Here is a 19362-nt window from a genome sequence, read left to right as displayed (position 1 = left end):
TGTTTTGGCTATTGTTGACATTGCTGCTATGAACATTGGGGTACATGTGCTCCTATGCATCAGCATTTCTGTCTCTCTTGGGTAAATCCCTAGCAGTGCTATTGCTGGGTCATAAGGGAGTTCTATGGATAGTTTTTTGAGGAACCTCCACACTGTTTTCCAGAGCGGCTGCACCAGTTTACATTCCCACCAGCAGTGTAGGAGGGTGCCCGTCTCTCCACACCCTCGCCAGCACCTATAGTCTCTTGCTTTGTTCATTTTAGCCACTCTGATGTGAGGTGGTATCTCAGTGTGGTTTTGATTTGTGTTTCCCTGATGATGAGTGATGTTGAGCGTCGTTTCATGTGCCTGTAGGCCATCTGGATGTCCTCTTTGGAGAAGTGTCTGTTATGTCTTCTGCCCATTTCTTGACTGGGTTATTTGTTTTTTTGGGTGTGGAGTTTGGTGAGTTCCTTGTATATTTTAGATACTAGCCCTTTATCTGATATCTCATTTGCAACTATTTTTTCCCGTTCTGTAAGCTATAATGTTCTTAACTAGAATATAAACTCCATAGAAGCATGACCTGACAAATAGTAGATGCTATGCTTGTGCTTACTGAGTAAATTGCAAATGTCTAGACATTGAAATTCAGCCAGCCAACCTGTAGGATAATGAACACTGTTGCATGCATGGCTGTTGATATAGAGGAATAGGGGCTGAGCGGGGCCGTTGTTTGGACAGTTCCTGGTAATCCATTATTGAGATCCATGGAAAACAGTAAAAGGTGGAGAAGTTTCTAGTTCTGTTATTTGAATAGTAGTTTTTAGTGGTTTTATTTTTGTGCTAAAATAGTATATAACTCAGCAGCTATTTATGTCCTACCATTAAGCTGATGATTGAGCTTTAAAAATCAAACTGTTATATGGAGAGAAATATTTTTTCCATAAAGTGTTGATCTATTTTTAGACATCATAAGTATTTCTGACACAGTGTGTTTGGTTTTAGGGGAAGGAAAAGTTGGCCCAAGCAAGAGTTCCCACTTCTTTCCAAAGCACAGACAAGTTTAGAACTTTGAGTGTTTCTTCTAAACATTTAACATAAGTGAAAGTTTCTCAGCTATTAAGAGAAAAAGGCCCTGAGGTAGAAATTACAAAATACTCCCTAAAGAGAGTGAAAAGCGAGAATGAAATGTAGAAGCTTTAGAATGGGCCCCTCCACTTTGTCCTCCACTCTTAAAGTGCAGTGCTGCTGTTCCCCTTAGGCCTACAGAAGGGTTTAGGCGTTAATTTAGTTCAGTGTCTTCAGGAGAGAGGAAAAAAACGGCCCTGCCGATCGGCTCTTAGAAGGTTTTGTCTTTCACTTCTCTGGCTCAGAGAAGGTAACTATTTCCTCCCACCCCCTGCCTCCTAAGATTATGAAGTTAGAGAAATTTGGTATGAATGTGGGAGTAGATAGCAATGAAAGACTGAGAGAATGGAAGAAATACTTTGTAAAATGTTTACTGAGACTCCAGAGTATAATGTGTTCATCAGTGATTTGTCTAAAAGAAGCTGTGTATCTTTTAGGAAAAAAAAAAAAGCCTTTGGTAAAAACTACCCTTTTAAAAAAAAAATTGCTTGAGGAAAATCTCAGAAAATCGTACATTTGGAGCAGTGGCAAAGATATTAAGTAAAATAGTCTGTGGGTGGGAGGGCCTACAGTTCTCATCCAGAACAGGTCGGGGTTTTGGCTTGAGAACAGTAGAATATTCTGCTTTGGTAGTATCTGTGGAAGCTAGATCCTGATTCTAGAATGGAGATCATCAGAGAATTGAATGGAAAAGTCAGTGGAATTCAACTCTTGTGGTTTCTTCACAGTGTTTTCCTGACTTATCTTTTCCCCATTGGCTGCCATTCTCTCGACCTTTGGCGTTTTTACCCCCAACCCAAGCTAAATCATTGATTTGTTATTTTCTTTCCTGGAGGCCCTGTGAATTGTAACAGTTCTTCCCCCGTTGGCAGTTCAGTTTATTAATGATGACCTCTAGTGTAGTATACTAATTTTTATTGGTCTAGGATGTCTGTATATAGAATGTAGTTTCCACATCACTGATAACTTTTTTTTTTTTTTTTAGCACTGGTAACTTAACTTCTCTTTTTTCCCCAGTTTTCTGAGTCAAATCTCAGTTTAGTTACTCTAAGGCTAAGCAAAAATCTCGTCCCTAAGCACAACAAGTAGAATGGAACTTCAACTAGAAGTAAAAAACAAAAAACAAAAAACAAAAAAACCCCAGTGGAGCCCTAGCCCTGTCCCCATTTGCTTAGAGAGACTTGACCAGTGACTTAATCTTCCTGAACTGCAGAGACCTCACTGATGAACTAAACAAGTTGGATGAGTTTATTTCTAAAAGCCCTTCAGATTTTAACATGTTTCAACTAAAAAATTACCATGCCTGTGTTTAAATTCCTTCAGATAGTTAAGTCTGCTGCCATCAACAGCATTGAGAAGAGGAAGTCAGAGAATTGGTTTCCCAGCTGAACCTGTTTAGGCACAGGAATTGCAACTGCCCCCTTGCTTGTTTCTTGGGAGGCCATGTGCTGTTGGGGTGTGTTTGGTTTGCTCTTTTGTTTTAATAAAGGAATCGGTGTAAGGATGTACTCAGGAATTAGAAATATTAAGTGCATCTCCATGATATGCATGGCATCATGTCTTTTGGTTAAGTATTCTGTGGCAAAATCATTATGGTCACTTCCTAAAACCTAGGGAAAGTTTGGTTTTCCATATTTAGGAAAAGAGCCCTCTCCAGACCCCTATTGATTCTACTTAATCCACCAAATGAGCTGGTTATTCATGCTTCTCTCAGTCCAGGGTCTACCATATCATCTCATAGCTCCTCTCTGCCCTCCCCAGCCTCTACCCTGTTTCTAAAGTGAGTCTCTTGATTGCACTGACATCAGGCTTTGGTGTTCATAGGGCTTGTGTGCTTATAAAAAGAAGTTTAATGAGGGGCTGGACCTTTAATAGGTGGCCCCTGGGACTCTTCTACATGGACACTTATGAGACAAAAGAGTCGCCATCCACACCTAATAGGTTCCATGTCTGTTGAAGATCCTTTTACCTTACCAGACCTACTCTTTCTTCCTGCCCTCCATGTGCTGCATTCTGCTTGGCTGCTAGTTTGTGCTGCTCTAACTAGACTCTCTGGATTTAATACCATATCTGCTTCAATCTTAGATCTGCCTCTTCTGACTTACAAAGTTTGGGTCCAAGTCCTTACTCTTTCTGGCCAGTTCTGTCTTGTCATCCTCTGTTGAAACTTTCTGGAATTGAGCCTACCTGGAATTAAATTGTATTTGCTTGGCCATTGTGCACATTAGTATAGATATCTGACGTTAAGAAAATGCCCACTTTATCATCCAACTCCCATGACTCCAAGCCCACCACCCACTTTGAGCTGAGAAGTTTCTTGACACCCCTAAGAATCTGCCTGTTTTTCATGGTTGACCTGTTTTGATCACAGATCAAGGTCCAATCTGAAATTGCTAGTACCTAAAAAATGCTTCGTTCTGGGTCATGCTGGAAGAATTGTTGGGTCTTATTTTTAACTCTTCCTCTTCCAGTTCTTCATATGCTCTGAGAAAAAGATGGTATATGACTTGGCCATAAGTAAGGTATGATTCCACCAGAGCTTGTGGAAGGCTGGGGAATTCTCTTTGTAAACCAAGGCCATTTTCATCATATGAACATTCCCATGTGTGCCATGAATCTTAGGATTATCTGGGTTCTGCATTTCCCCCATGAACCTTCTAAGCTGACTGCCTTTGTCTCCCACAGGTCACAGGGTTCTCCTGTACCAGTGACAGAGATGTCAGATCCTCATCTACCTCTGCAAGAGCCCAGTGACAGAGAGAAAGCTTAGCAAAAGTACACAGTCTTGAATACTAAAGACACCAGCAGAGAAATGCATAGCGCCTGGTCTGTTGACCTAAAATTTGATCAGTTTAGGATGCAGCATTTTCATATGAGTTCTTTCTGAAGTTAAATTTACAACCCAGGCCCTTAGAAGAGCAGAGAAAGAGAAGTGGTGCTTCCACTCTGAAGGTTTATCTACTTCTTGTATTCCTGGTCAGGCACAGTGTGTAACAGAGAGCCCTTCCTTCCTTCCTTCCTTCCTTCCTTTCTTCCTTCCTTCCTCCCTCCCTCCCTCCCTCCCTCCCTCCCTCCACGACCTTTGTTTTTAAGCAAACTCAAGCTGTGTCACAGGGCATATTTGCTGAACTATGGCTGGGGAATCTCCAGCAAGAACCACGAGGCAGAACAATTTCAAGCTTCACTTGGCATTGCTCTTATAGTCTGGAAAGACCTCTGATCCTTTGCAGGGACTAGGACTTGGCTCTCCATCATTATCCAGGCTTTGTAGCACATACCGAAGTTGTTGAAAGGTGCCATGGAGAACATGTTTTATTGTGCTTGGCTTTCTAACCCCAGGTCTGAAAAGTTATCTGGTGCTCTGTTAGGCCTTCTTGTGGGTCAGGGAGCTATGGCAGTAGCCAGTGCCAACTCCTTCCTAGCTGACGTGAAGATTTTTCTCTGAATTTGATTCCATACCTTTCTCTGCCTTGTAATCACATTTTAATCTCATTTTGGTCAGTGTATTCACTGTCATGTTCCTTTTATCCCTGCACAGATGACCTCAATATCCTCAAGGATACAAAACCACAGTTAGGTTGTATTGCTCATTCACATAGGCCTTTAGGATACCTTTGTGGATTGAATCCTTGGTTCACATTCTGAGTTCGCATTATTTTCATCCTCACATTCTGATTTTGCATTATTTTGCTCCAAGACTGATATCTTGATGGAGAAGGTAAACCAGGCACTCAAGTAGTGGGCTTTCCAGAACTTGAGCAGGGTTACTAAAGTCCCCCCCACACCCCCCGCAACAAGTTTGTATATAAATCCAGGCCTTCTACTGCAGACATTTGGATAGACACCTTGTACCTGAAAAGAGAAGAGACCTCCAATAGTCCTACTGCTTTATATCCTAACACAGGGGAAAGGTTTAACAGCCAGAATACAGCTATTCTCCATCTCCAAAATACCATCCACCACACCCCCAGGAAACTTAAAGCATGAAATTCTGCTGTAATGTTATAATGATTGGCTGCTCATGTAGTTCTCCACTGTCTGCTGGCCTAAGCCTCAGTATTCTCTGGTAAGGTCATTAGTGGCCATTTCCCAGCCAATAGTAAAACAACCCAGTCTGAGAATGGATGTTTTTCCTATTTACCATTTGTAGATGCTTAATTCACTCTGTCTGCCTTAAGCTGTATGGCCCCTGTCATTCCTAAAGTGCTTTTGCTAACGTAGATTCAAGTGCCATAGCACTTATTAAATAGTTCATTGCAGTTGCTTATCCTACATTGTAAGTTTAGTGGGAACGAGGGCTTTCTCTCCCTCACCATTTTATCCTCCTTAGCATTCAGTGGGCACTCGGATATTTGCTGAATAAGTAAGTAATATGGGCATGTACCCTATTTGCTCTTACTTGCTTGCTCCCTGATTTTGACCCCCTGTCTAAGTAGACCTGTACTATCTTGTTTTTTCTACCCTACTTTGCTTCCCATGTCACTTCTGAACAATGACAGTTTTGCCCAGTGTAACATGATAGGGTAGATAAAATAATCATTGCTCTCTCCCCTCATTTTACTGAAGGCCCAGGGAGATCAAGTGAGTTGATCAAGATTATAGAGCAAATCTATATACCTAATTATTGCCACACTTGTCCCTTGGCAGATTTACATCTCTGATTGGATATGGCCAGTAAACATTATCTAGAACCCTCTTTCAACTCTTGCCCGTAATCAGGTTTCCTGAGCACCTGCAGCCAGTCTAAAAACTATTCTCCATCTCCAAAAGACTCAGCTCTTGGAGAGTAATTTATGCTCCCACCTCTCGCCACTAAGATTCTTGGACTAACGAATCTTGGATTAGGCAATATCTGAAGTCACAGCATTGTCATATATGTAGGGTGAGAGATGAGCAGAGCTTTGAGACATACGACCATTTAAGGAAAGTAAGGGGTGAGAGGACTGTAGCTTAAAGAGGTTAAAGTTTGGGTACTTGTGTCTTTTAAGTCAAAGTGGAAGTGGCGGTGGGGTAGCCTGTGAAGGATCCTGTGGGGTAGGGCAGAATAAAGATGCCAGAAAGAGGTGTGGAAAGTAGTTTCTGGATCAGGGTGGAAGGGCTTTGAGCATGAAGTACCCAACTTCAACAACGGGTGAAGAAGAGAAGTATTTGAGCCTTATTAGTGAGAAGTAGGAGGTTGTGTCCCAGGAAGAAAGCAAGGTCCCTGCAAAAATGAGCTGGGCAAGGAGGGAGTTAGGGCATAGGGAGGTGGGAAGAATTTGAGGTAGGAAGTAACCATCCTAAGGGATATGGGAATCTTCGGGTCAGTGCGGGTCTGGTGGATGGCAGTGAAGGTCTTGCCGAGGTGGGACAGCATACGCTGAGACCAGGCAGCCAGGTTTGGTGACTTCCACTGCAGTATCGGTGGTCTGGGATCTGAAGCAGGAATGAGTGGTGGAAGAACAGTGAAGCAAGGACTCTGCCTACGAAGTGGAGTATCTAAGCAGGGTGTACAGGGCAGGGAGCGAGGTCTGTGAGTGGATAGACAGGAGCTGAGGGGCTAGAAGTGACAGGACCGGGTGAGATTAGATTTGGTCTGGGAAGAGGAGTAGATCGATAATGTACTTTTCCTTTTGTCACTTTGAAACCTGCAAATTGATGCATAAAAATTACCATTCCTCTTCTGTAGCTAAAGTATGGTTCCATGTTCTTAGTACTTGGTGTTCTCCCCACCACTGTTAATTTCAACACTTTTCTCTTCCCCTTTGGCTAGAGATTTCCTGCTCCATTCTGTTCTGAGGTCAGCCTTCTAACTCCTGTCCTTCTGGTGTAGCTCAGTGATCCTTATCCTTGGCTGCACACTGGACTCTGCCTAAGGAGCTTAAAAACAAAAAACAAAAACCAGGTGCTTGAGCCCTACTCTACAGAATCTGATTTAATTGGCCTAAGATTTTTTTTTTTTTTTTAAGCTCCCCAGGTGGACCTTTCCACATGTTCTCCCAGCCCTTCTCCCAGCCAGGTGTTCTCCCGGGTGGGAGTAATGACTCCCTTTAATGTGTCCCTTGTGTTAGGGCCAACTTTATGAACATAGGAGCACTTCTGTAGCCACAGCCATAACACAGCATGGCTAAGCATCAGGACTCTGGAGTCAGATGCCCGGGTTCCTCTCAGCTTTGAAAGCCCAGTCAAGCTCTGTATCATCTAGAACCCTCAGTTTCCCAATATGCTAATGAGAATAGTCATAATAATGCCTGAAAAGTCAGATAATGTAATAAGCTTATTAGCACAATGCCTAGCACATAGATGTACTTAACAAACATTAGTGGTTTCTGTTAACATTTTTGTTGGGATTGTATTAGCATTGTTTATAATATGTGATATTTCCATAGGACCACACAAGTTAAGTTTAATTTCGTCCAAACAGTATTTATTTTGTATGTATACATTGCTTAATGAAGGAAAATTATAGGCTATCTTGTTTTTAAATTAAAAAAAAAAAAACAACGTTGTGACTGTATAACAAGACTTAGAGTTACAGTGAAAAGGTGGCAAAGTTTGTTTTTCTAAATATTTAGCTTCGTTTCCATTTGGTTGGTAAGAAAGTAACCACAGGGTGGTTCTCTCAGAAACTTGCGGGTTTTATTTCATAAAGGGCTGAGTGTAGATCACGATTTTTCAAGAATCTCACTCTGGCAGGAACCTGCCCAATGATAATTCAGTTATATTGTTTACTTTTTCTCAATACTATTTATGCAGCACCTCCACAATATTTATGCCATGGAGTTACTGTTTTCAGTGTTCTTAAAAATAAACAAACATAATCTGCCCCCTTAATGCCTATCATTCAGTCTGGCAGGTTCTTAGTGGGTAGTCCTACCTTTCTGATGAGCTAGCTGCCTGCCCCCACCACAGAATGATCGTTCCAGAGGTCAGAACTCTTGCTAAAAACATTAAACGTCTAATGGATGTTATCATACTTGCATTTACAAGCAGTGAAATTTGTTTTCTTCGTGTTGTTATTTATGCAGCATTAACCTTTTTCTCCAGATCATTGAGACTGAAAATATGATGGACCGAATTGTGACTGGCTTGTCTGAGTCTAGTGTCAAGGTGCGGTTAGCTGCCGTCAGGTATGAGCTTTAAATGGTCTGAATAAAAACCCTTTGCCGTGTTTAACCTGTTTCCTTTCCGGACCTTCACCGAATAAGCGCAAATGTCACTCAAAAGTATTCTCAGGTGAACTCCTACCGTGTGTAGCATCATTTACCAGAGAAGCTAGCCTGAAAAGCCTGTGAAGTCCTGAAGTAGTTGGATTAACAATGTCTCTAGATATCCTTGAAGTGCATATTAGTAACGAGTGAAATGCCAAGCAGTGTGTTTGAAAAGTAGAAAGTTTTGGCTTCTTTTGAAGCTAATTTTGATTGTTCTTTGTAGATGTTTGCACAGTTTATCTAGATCTGTGCAGCAGCTTCGAACCAGTTTCCAGGATCATGCTGTGTGGAAGCCTTTAATGAAGGTAAGAAGAAAGCAGCAGGTAGCACTCGTTCTCACAGAGCCTTTCGTGAGCCGAGGGAGCCGGCCGCCCTCCCGGGTCCAGGAGGATGGCTGATGTTTGTGTAAAGCATTTTGAATATTTATCTCCTCACATCTGATGTTCTCAGCATTGAGGTCTGCTGAACGTGTTTCCAGGGTCAGCATCTCAAGTGTGATAGAGAAACAGGTGCTTAGTTTTCTTTTCTTAAATAAAACTTTAGTTTCTCGTCTTACCTGCCTGTATGTTGGTATTATACTTTAGACTTGATCCAGAGTCTTGTAATTTTTAGTTATAAGAAGGAAAGGGATCGGCCATTTAGAGATATAGCTTGTTCTTAGTCTTTTAGGAATCCCTGGATATATTTTACCACAGTGTTATCTTCTGCTTCTCTAGACCAACATAACTTCATTAGTCTTACAGCTTTCCTTGAGGGCCAAAAACAGAAACAAGAAAGTGGTTTAGGCCAAAGAAGTTCGAATTGAGACTTAGATTAGGCATCAGGTTACTGCTAATGTTACCCCTGATATATGACAGAAGTTGGTCTCTGGTCCATCTTTCTTTTTCTTTTTTTTTCTTTTTTTTTTTCGTGATCATACACCTGTATTTAATTGACAGAATTTTTTATTTTCGTTTTTGGTTTTTGTCTTGTTTTTTAGTACCTACTATGAAAACTTCTGGGCACAGTAAAGCTACCAAAATTTTTCACTACAGACCTCTTGCCCCCATCTTAAAGCTTCAGATTACAGTAGGGACTTCATTGTGGTAGAAATAGGGGAGGCTTCAGGCAGGAAAAATATGAAGTGGGCTTGAGGGAAAAAGGAAGGCGGGAGGATTTTCCAGAGAGAGGAACAGCATGAGCAGGAACAATATGTATGGTCCATGTAGGAAGCATAAGGATGTCCTCATAACTCGTGCAGGGGTTAGTAGGGTATGAGCACCTGGGTTGGACCAGTGCTCTCTTCAGGAAGGCTGTTTTGCGATGGGCACACTTGTTCTTAGATTGCATCTTTTTCATAGTAGCATAATCTGGATTTATTGATTCTGTCCAAGATTTTATTTTTAATGTTCATTTTTGAGAGACAGACACAGAGCATGAGCGGGGGAGGAGCAGAGACAGAGGGAGACACAGAATCTGAAGCAGACTCCAGGCTCCAAGGCTTGAACTCATTGACCATGAGATCATGACCTGAGCTGAAGTTGGACACTTAACTGATTGAGCCACCCAGGCGCCCCTTAAGATTATTTTTTTTTAAACTTTTTTAATGTTTTATTTATTTTTAATACAGAGAGAGACAGAGCATGAGAGGGAGAGGGGCAGAGAGAGAAGGAGACACAGAACTGGAAGCAGGCTCCAGGCTCTGAGCTAGCTGTCAGCACAGAGCCTGACGCGGGGCTCGAACCCACGAACGTGAGATCTGACCTGAGCCGAAGCCGGAGGCTTAACCGACTGAGCCACCCAGGCGCCCCAAGATTATTTTTTAAATGCTCTCCTGGTTCCCAAAATAACTTCCAGATATTTCCTCTAGAGCCATTTTCTCTAATTGCTTGGCTCGGGACACCTCTATCATATGAATCTGAAATGGAGCAACATGCTATTTCTAGCTAGTTCTACCTGGGCAAAGGTTTGGTGAGCAGTCTAGGATTCCATACACTTGGGTACATGTCCGTGTAGTTACTATCAAACTACTACTTTGTTGCACAAAGTGTAATACTAAAAGCTTGGAAGTAAATCAGTGATTTATTTCAGATATTTTTAGGTTTCTTTTAGTTCAAAGGCTGTTTGTTTGCAAAGCTTGATTTTCCCCCTTTTGCTTTGCTATAGTTTTCAACTATTGGTTAGCAAACTACAGAAGAATAGGCATTTGATTTTAATTAAAATTTTTAATTGTGATTATTTTTTGTCCTTATTTTGGTGAAATTCTGTTTGGTCAGTGTTAGTTTCACTGAAACTAACTAAATTCAGCTTCTGAATTTCAGTGTTATACCTTATACTGCATTGAGTAAATGCTTTTAAGTTTTTCATAGAATCTATTCTGTGAAAATAAACCTTGGTAAAAATACATTAGTCTCTATATAACAACGAGTAACATTTTTTAAGTGAATTATATATATATATTTATAATTTTTAAAATGTTATTTATTTTTGAGAGACAGAGAGAGCACGAGCAGGGGAGGGTCAGAGAGAGAGAGAGAGAGACACACAGAATCTGAAGCAGGCTCCAGGCTCTGAGCTAGCTGTCAGCATAGAGCCCGGCGTGGGGCTCGAACCCACGAACATGAGATCATGACCTGAGCTGAAGCCAGAGGCTTAACCCAGGCGCCCCTAAAGTGAATTATATTAAGCAAAGCAACTTTTTAAAGCCTTGGTGGGCACTCAGTTATTTTAATCAATGATTCTAAGTAGTACAATTTTGCAAAATGATTGTTTTTCTTTATTCACATTCATTGGACACCCCTTTTGTGCACTGCCTTTCAGTTGATGGGGCCAGGATAAATTAGACCATAGATAGATGAGTCCTTCAAGTAGCTTTAAATTTGTTAAATTTGTTAATAGCAAGGGAGATTGGCCTGGCTGCACAAAGAATTTGAATAGTGGGCAGTAATAACGATTCTACAAAGGTCACAGACAAAGGCAGTGGGTGTTCAGAGCAGGATAGAACAACTTCTGACTGGAAGGGCTTCACAGGGGCTTCTGGAATGGGGACGGATTCGAGGACGGGTAGGGTGTGTATCTGAGAGATCTAGGAAGGGCATGGCAAGGGAAGGTACATGATTTCAGAGGGGGTTGTGGCAAACAGAGATTAGGGTGCACAGGATATGAGATTTGATCTTCATCAGCATCAACCAGCTAACAGTTCATAGGAGAGTTAAAATGCGGTATCCTAAAAGAACTATTTCTATTTTGTAATTCTTGCTTTTTCTTGGGAACTTCCGACTTGATTTAGCTGAAGAAAGCAGATGATATGTTTAACTCTCTGAATTTTTTTTGTGATGATCCATTTCCAGTTTGCATAACTAGAGCTTCTAAGATTCCCTTTGGGATCATGAGTCCGATCCTGATCTGATCCCTAATGCAGAGGATATAGTAGAAGTGGATATTCCATATAAATGGTATCTCTGAAGCCTCTCTCTTAGAATCTGGAAACAGTAGGTTCTGATAATAGCTAATGGTGACTAACACTTGTCATTGTGCTTTGTTGCGTTCTGAGTTCAGCGAGGGTCCATGGCGGTTAGTGTACTTCACACCTGCTCTGTGCCGGATAATAACAGTTATGACAATAAATTAACTTTTTAAAACTTGCATTACTGTGTGCCAGTTACTGCTCTAAAATTTTTTTCATACATTAGTTCTTCCAACAATACCATTAACCCCACTTTATAGCCAAGGATTAGTTTACTTATTTAGTGTTGGAACTGAAATTTGCATTCAGGCAGTCAGTATTCTTTGCTCCCATGTTATGTTGCTTCGCTTAACATTCCCCACATCACATTTGATCTTCAAAAGCCCTGTCAAGGAAGTGCCGTTTTCCTCAATTCAGAGACTCAGAGAGGTTATTTCTTATGCTCAAGTTTATACATCTAGTAAGTGGAGGAGAGTCGGGATCAGGGCTGTGATTCCAGTCCTGAAAACCAGTCCCCACATTGCCCTGGCTGTGTAGTAGCTTGACTCCACCACTCCCTTGGTCAGGTAGGTCCTTCTAGAGACACATCAGAACATTTCAGGTCCTGGGGCAACCTTGTGGTTTCATAAATGGCCTGATGTGATGGAGTAAATTGAGCTAAGTTTGCCCCAAAGCCGTCCCGTGGTGTTCACACTTGTCATATAGAGTACCCCCTCCCTGACTTAATGTTTTTCTCTTTCTGCACAGCACCTGTCATCCTGGTAGTGGGGCTGTAGCTTCCCCTACAAGACAAGTGTGAGGGCCTTAGTCATAATTAGAGCACCAGGTAGAGTTTGACATCCTATCAAGTGAATCTCTCCTAACTCTTTCTCCAATATGAAACGTCAGGTTGCAAGATAAATTGTGTTTGGTTCTCATTTGTTCTTATGATCTCACTTTTATCATTCCAAACATTAATAGCATCCCTTTTTTAAATTCTGTAGGTTTTACAAAATGCACCAGATGAAATCCTAGTAGTAGCATCTTCCATGCTATGTAATCTTCTTCTGGAATTTTCTCCAAGCAAAGAGGTTAGTATCAATTTCTCTTCCTAGACTTAGCCCAGTCTAGAGCTTAGTCAAATAATTTTCACAGTAGTTAACTGAAATTTCAGGATTGAGGTTTAAAAACTGCTTCTGAATTGTTTGGTTAAGGGTGTGCATGCAAATTAAATCATTTTTCAAAATACGATTTTAGTTTCCTGTTCTCCCTTTTCTGCCTGGCATATGGAGCTTATTTAAAAGGTATTATAGCTTACAGTTCATCTAAACTCCCCACAACTGCAAATGTAAGAAATAATTAGAAAAGTAACAGACTGTTTTCAAACTGTATATACTAAAGATTCAATTTTGTAAACCAGGATTGTAAATTGTTTCAAGGAGGTAGCAGCTGGCATTGGAAAATCATTTTTTTAATGTTTAATATTAATGGTAGTTGTTTGGGGAGGAATTGCAAGTGAGAATATTTTTTTCCCTTTTATACATTTTATAAATTACTTGTGTATATATTGTTTTTAGAGTAAGGAAACAATGCAGTAAGGAAAACTAGGGAAAACTCCAGTAAGCTTTAATAAAGGAGGGAGGGAGCCTTACAGAGTTGGCTTTAACATATGGAAATCTCTGGTCTGCCCATTTGCGAGCTGAGGTTTACCACTACCCTTTATTTAGTAGTTCCATTTTTGTTGAGTTTCCTGTAGCCTGCATTGTAACACTTGTAGGCTTTTTGACTGTAATAGGAAGGCATTTAGTAACAAGGTGGAGGTTCAGAGACAGCTATTCAGCCAGCAGAAACCTTGGAACAAACAGGGAAAGACTGGTAGCTATTCTGAATGAAGAGAAAGTCTAGACAGAATGCCAGTGTTTCCATCTGTTTTCCTCTGCCCTGGTGGTGGGGTTTTTGGCGTGATGATGATCTGGTTGCAGCCAGTACAATAATACCACTAATCATCTCAAACAGCTCTTATGTTACCTCAGATCTACCTTCAGAATATATAGACAGGGTCTGGTTAGAAGTGATAGATGAGCTCCGGCATAGGATCCTTAAAGTGATTGACTTTTTAAAATGTTTAACTTTTCTTAAAGTTTATTTTGAGAGAGAGAAAGAGTGTGACTGCACATGTGCATGAGTGGGGGAGGGGCAGAGAAAGATGGAACAAGAGAATACCAGGCAGGCTGTGCTCTATCCGTGTGGAGCAGGGCACGAACTTATGAACCGTGAGATCATGACCTGAGCCAAAGTCAAGAGTCAATGCTTAACCCACTGAGCCACCCAGGAGCTCCCATTTTTTTTTAATATTAAAAATAAACTGGACCCTAAACTGCAAGGGACGGAAGTGCTATAAAGGCATTTATTAGGCCAGTTGACAAAATTGTCCTATGGACTATAGGTTTGATAAAAGTATTGTTTTTATGTTAACTTCTCTGAATTTGGTAATTGTTCTATGGTTATCTAAGAGAACATCCTCGTACTTAGGAACTACCTTAATACTGAAGTATTAAGGGTATATGCCCTACTTTCAGATGGTTCAGAAAAAAGATGAATAATGTGGATATGGTCATACAGAAGGGGAAAGATAATGGTAGAGCAAATATAGCAAAATGTTAAAAATTGTCGAATCTGGGAAAAGAATAAGTGGAAGCACCTTATATTATTCTTGCTACTGTGTAAGTTTGAAGTTACTTCAAAATAAAAAAACAAAACAAGAGGTGGGGAAATGGGCAGAATGGATGAAAGGGAGTGGGAGATCCAGGCTTCTAGTTATGGAATGACTAAGTCTCAGCAATACCAGGTATTGTAATAGCATTATATGGTGATAGGTAGTAAGTATAGTGTAATGTATATATAAACTTGTGGAATCACCATGTTGTACAACTAAAATGTAATATTTCGTGTCAGCTATACTCAAAGAATGTTTAAAAAGAAGCAGAACCAATTTGTACACGTGGAGGAATGTGTACCCTTTTTCAAAAATGTCTTAAAAAGCATTGCACTTTTTTCCCCTGTGTTAAGTCTGAATTGCTTAAGACAATTCTAGAATCCATTTGAAAGGTAGCCTTTTAAGCATTCTTTGGTTATAGTAAATCATTCCTCTCGGGTGTGATTTTTTTTTTTTTAGAAATTATTAAATCTGTTTTCAGCCAAGGATCATAAGTAAAGTAAGTGGTCAGGCTAAAGCATGCTATTTTAGATGTAAAACATGATGTGATTATAAAAGTATGTGACAATTTTGTTTGTAGGATTCATAGGTAGTCCTGACAGTAGTTCTAGAAGATGGGTTCTGTGGCATGTTTGGAATACTGTTGACAATTTGGAAAGAAGGTAGTTGGTTCTGTAAGTCCCACGGAAGCCGCCATGTCATCATGGTCCCAGCTTGTGAAGAGCACCCGGGGTACACCCATGCACGGGCGGGAGTGCGCGTCTCCAAGGACGGTGAGAACGAGAGTGTGGGATTAGTGGAATCATAAGGGCGTGTGTGAAATGTACAGAAACCAGGACAGCTCCAGAGTCTTTGAGAACTACACAGAAAAGAGAAATGACTGGGACTATTTTAAGTGTTTGAATTTGTGAGAGAATAATTGTTCTTGCCCTTCTCAAGGTAATTTTTATGTCCTTGTGAAAGCCACTCGGAGTTGGATGAGGAAAGAAACCATAGGCAGAGTGCCGACGTACATGCACATTTAGTCACAAACCTGACTTTAAAACTGTGCTTTCTTCTTCTCCAATCATAGCCGATTTTAGAGTCTGGGGCTGTGGAACTGCTCTGTGGATTAACCCAAAGTGAAAATCCCGCTTTGCGAGTGAATGGAATTTGGGCTTTAATGGTATGTTTCACTCTTTTATATATGTCATCATTTACAAAGAGAATGGAGCTGTCATCAAAGTAAAGACTAAAGAATGTGTAATTTGAAATGTCTGAAATCTGCTTTTTAAAAAATGTTATTTTGGCCCAGTTTCCTAATGACCGAGGACCTGGAAGACTGAGTAGTCAGCTTTTGGATTTGAATAAAAGTAAGTTGTGCAGCCACTGGGTGCCACAGTCCTCCTCTTTTATTATTAGGGAAAGTGGACATGTATTGAAGCTGGACATTGAACTTGGGGAAAACAAATTTTCCTCATCATGAATATATTGATACCTGCCCCAACCTACCTGCTTTACAAAGCCCTTTCACATCTCCTTTGCTCTTTATAACAACTCTGAAATAAGCTAGGGAGTATTCATATTTCACAGACAAGTACACTAAAGCACAGAGTGATTAAATAACTTGCCCAGTATAAAAGAACTGATGCATAAAGTGCTTAGTACTTTCTTAACAACTGCTAATAAATAATTTATGACAATCTAAATTATAAAATTTTGTAACTATGAAGTCAACCATTTTTTAAGATTTATTAAAATAAAATTCATTGAAATTGAAAACAGTAATCCTACACAGATTTCTTCAAATATAATTATAGTATTTACAATTTAGTTACTATGTAACAGACACCAAGCAATATGTTTTAGCCCTAATTGTTATCTCTAACTCTTGTTTTAAGTTATATTGGTTTATATCCACTTTACAGATGGGAAAGTGGGACTTGGAGAGTAAATAAATCATCCACGTTGTCCAGGTTGACAAAGGGTTCTGAACCTATTTCAGACCCATATTCTTCTTCCTGTTCCATGTATATCTGCTGTCTTTTCACACAAACTTTGAGATAGAAATAATCATCTTCTGTGGCACCTTGGTGGCTCAGTTGGCTAAGCATCCGACTTTGGCTCAGGTCATGATCTCACAGTTCATGGGTTCGAGCCCTGCATCGGGGTCTGTGCTGACAGCTAGCTCAGAGCCTGAAGCCTGTCTTCGGATTCTGTGTCTCCCTCTCTCTCTGACCCTCCCCTGCTCATGCTCTCTTTCTCTCAAAAATAAATAAAACATAAAAAAAATTAAAAAAAAGAAATAATTATTTTCTAAGAAAACACCAGTAGATCCGTTATTTTTCTCCTAAATTTTGCATCAGCTTTTAGCACTTCTCTCTTTTGAGACTCTTTCCCAGGACTTAACTTTTTTTTTAACCTCCCTTTCTTCCCAGCCCCCTTTTCAACCTCCTTCTCAGGGAATATTTCCCCAGTTTCAGTTCCCAGTTTCCAATTCCCTTTAGACTTGCATTTCAGGGACTTTGTCTACTGTCATGGTTTCAGCTTTCCCTAGTAGGAGTCACTTTGAAATACATATACCCAGACATCATTGTCCCCTGTTCCCAGGTCTGTCACTTAAATGACCTGTGAGACTTCATTTGAGGCCTCTCTGACATGTACGGTTTATTGTTCCCCCTCTCCTCGTCCATATGAACTGCCCTCTTCTCCTTCGTCACCGTATAACCAGCTGTTTTCTTCTCTGCCCACCACATATAAAACCCTGGAATCATCATTGGCTTGAGTCTTTTTTTTTCTTTTTTTTAACATTTATTTATTTTTTTGAGTGAGACAGAGTGTGAGCAGGGGAGGGGCAGAGAGAGACACAGATTCCAAAGGAGGCTTCAGGCCCTAAGCTGTCAGCACAGAGCCCGACGCAGGGCTTAAACTCTCAAACCATGAGATCATGATCTGAGCCGAAGTCAGATGCTTAACTGACCAGTCATCTCTGTGACCCTGGCTTGGGTCTTTTCGACACCAGCCCAGTACTCTTTTCACTCTGCCATGCTACCTTGTGCCATTAGGTGACTTCATCCTTTGCATGTCATAGCTTCTTAATTAAAAATAAGTTCTTGTAGGGCAATAACCACATATTATAATAAGTCTGTAGTTTACAAGAGATTTGTTTGTACCAGAAGTTGATTTATGAGTTATTTGGAATTTGCTGTGATTTTATTTTCTTTAGATGTGTTGTTATAGCGTCAGGTTAAGCTGGAGTAAGCCATAATGTGTCCAGAAAGGGAAAAAAGAAGCAAAATAGACACCAGCCATCTTGGGTTACTAGTAACTTGGATGTACCTCCTACCCCTTGGAGAACTTCCTGTATAATATAGCCCAGCCATATCAACACCTAACATAGTATTGTGAATACAGTAGGTGTTTCAGTGCTGGTAAAGTTAACAAAGTCCACTAACTTTCACCCATAATAAGGGAGTCCTTTTTAGTCACTCTCAAAATGGGTGGCACAATATAGTTATTAGAAGTAATTTTGTTATGAAAGTGCACAGAAGGCAACTTGATACCCAGAAAGATTTCTCAAAAGTAACCAAGCTCAGGAGTACCTGGGTGGCTCAGTCAGTTGGGCATCCAACTTCAGCTCAGGTCATGATCTCACAGTTTGTGAGTTCAAGCCTCACATCAGGCTCTCTCTGCTGTTAGTGCAGAGCCCACTTCAGATTCTCTGTCTTCCTCTCTCTGCCTCTTCTCTACTTGCACTCTATCTCCCAAAAATAAATTAAAAAAAAATTTTTTTTTAAAGTAACCAAGTTCATAAATACAGATAACAGATTGGTGGTCACCAGAGGCAGTGGTGGGAGAAATGTATGAGCCAATTTTTTGTTTGAGTTTTTTCTTTTTTTAGTCTAAATAAATTGAATACTTTTTTTAAACTAACAGATTTTTGTATTTATTTAACAAATCTTAAGACACTCAAATGCCCATATCAGGAAGTGGTCATATTCCTTATACAGGAGTGGATGCAGGAGTAATAGTTATCTTTCTCTTGATAGACAGTGTTAATAGGTGATTAACAGGAATCAGAAAATAATTAAGTTTAAGGATTTCTGCAGCTTTTATTTGTACTTTGGAAATTATCAGAGTTACTCTTAAAATATAATTTAATAAAGCAAATTATACATGATTCTTGAAACTTCTTTAATCCTTTCAGAATATGGCATTTCAAGCTGAACAGAAAATAAAAGCAGATATTTTACGAAGCTTGAGTACTGAACAGCTCTTCCGGTTATTATCAGATTCAGATTTGAATGTGCTAATGAAGACGTTGGGACTTCTTAGAAATCTCCTCTCTACTCGGCCGGTAAGTAAAATCATACAGGTTTCCAGATGCGCTACCCTGGCATATGCAGTGCAGAACATTGCCTGCCCCGGCTTCTCCCACTGACATCTGGCCAGAAGTGATTCAGATGCTGCCCCTTTCCAAAGAGGTGAGAAGTCATTTCCCAATATCACTTCTGTAGGTGTTCTAAGAGCTGCTTCACCATATAGCCACCTGACCCTCCACTCCTCCACTGCCTTTCTGGTCGCCTCCTTACTCCATGCTAGATGCAAGCCGGCCTTGATTTGTTACTTTTTTCTTACTTGGTTTGCTGGCCAGAATGGGTTTTCTCGTCTGCCTAAATCACTTACCTCTGGGGCCTCTGTTTCCTTCCCTGTAAAGAGTCTTTCTCAGTGCTGTTCCACAGACAGCTCCTCACCCTGCCAACATTTACTGGATTGACCTCTGAAGATGTCGGTCTGGAGAACAGTGGGTATATGTCAAAGCAGGAGAGGCTGAGCCTCGTGGGGTCCCTCTCCTTGTTCTCTAATGTTCCCTGAACAACAGTGTCAGTGACACTCAGGTGATGAAGAACCATGGTGGTTCCTTTGTGCTTCACTTGTTTTCT

General features: G+C 40.5%; 1 protein-coding gene across 3 annotated transcripts in view; it reads left to right on the top strand.

The window, feature by feature from the left end:
• ARMC8 (armadillo repeat containing 8) overlaps positions 1 to 19362 on the top strand; it is a 108553-nt gene that overhangs the window by 70479 nt on the left and 18712 nt on the right. For all 3 annotated transcript variants that reach the window (XM_029940203.1, XM_029940202.1, XM_029940204.1), the window contains 5 exons: positions 8137 to 8219; positions 8524 to 8605; positions 12729 to 12815; positions 15513 to 15605; positions 18627 to 18776. In XM_029940203.1, coding sequence (XP_029796063.1) covers positions 8137 to 8219; positions 8524 to 8605; positions 12729 to 12815; positions 15513 to 15605; positions 18627 to 18776 — 495 coding nt within the window. The remainder of the gene's footprint in view (positions 1 to 8136; positions 8220 to 8523; positions 8606 to 12728; positions 12816 to 15512; positions 15606 to 18626; positions 18777 to 19362) is intronic.

This window comes from Suricata suricatta, chromosome 5, assembly GCF_006229205.1.
Source record: "Suricata suricatta isolate VVHF042 chromosome 5, meerkat_22Aug2017_6uvM2_HiC, whole genome shotgun sequence".
Classification (NCBI taxonomy): domain Eukaryota; kingdom Metazoa; phylum Chordata; class Mammalia; order Carnivora; family Herpestidae; genus Suricata; species Suricata suricatta.
This window is presented reverse-complemented; position numbering and strand designations above follow the sequence as displayed.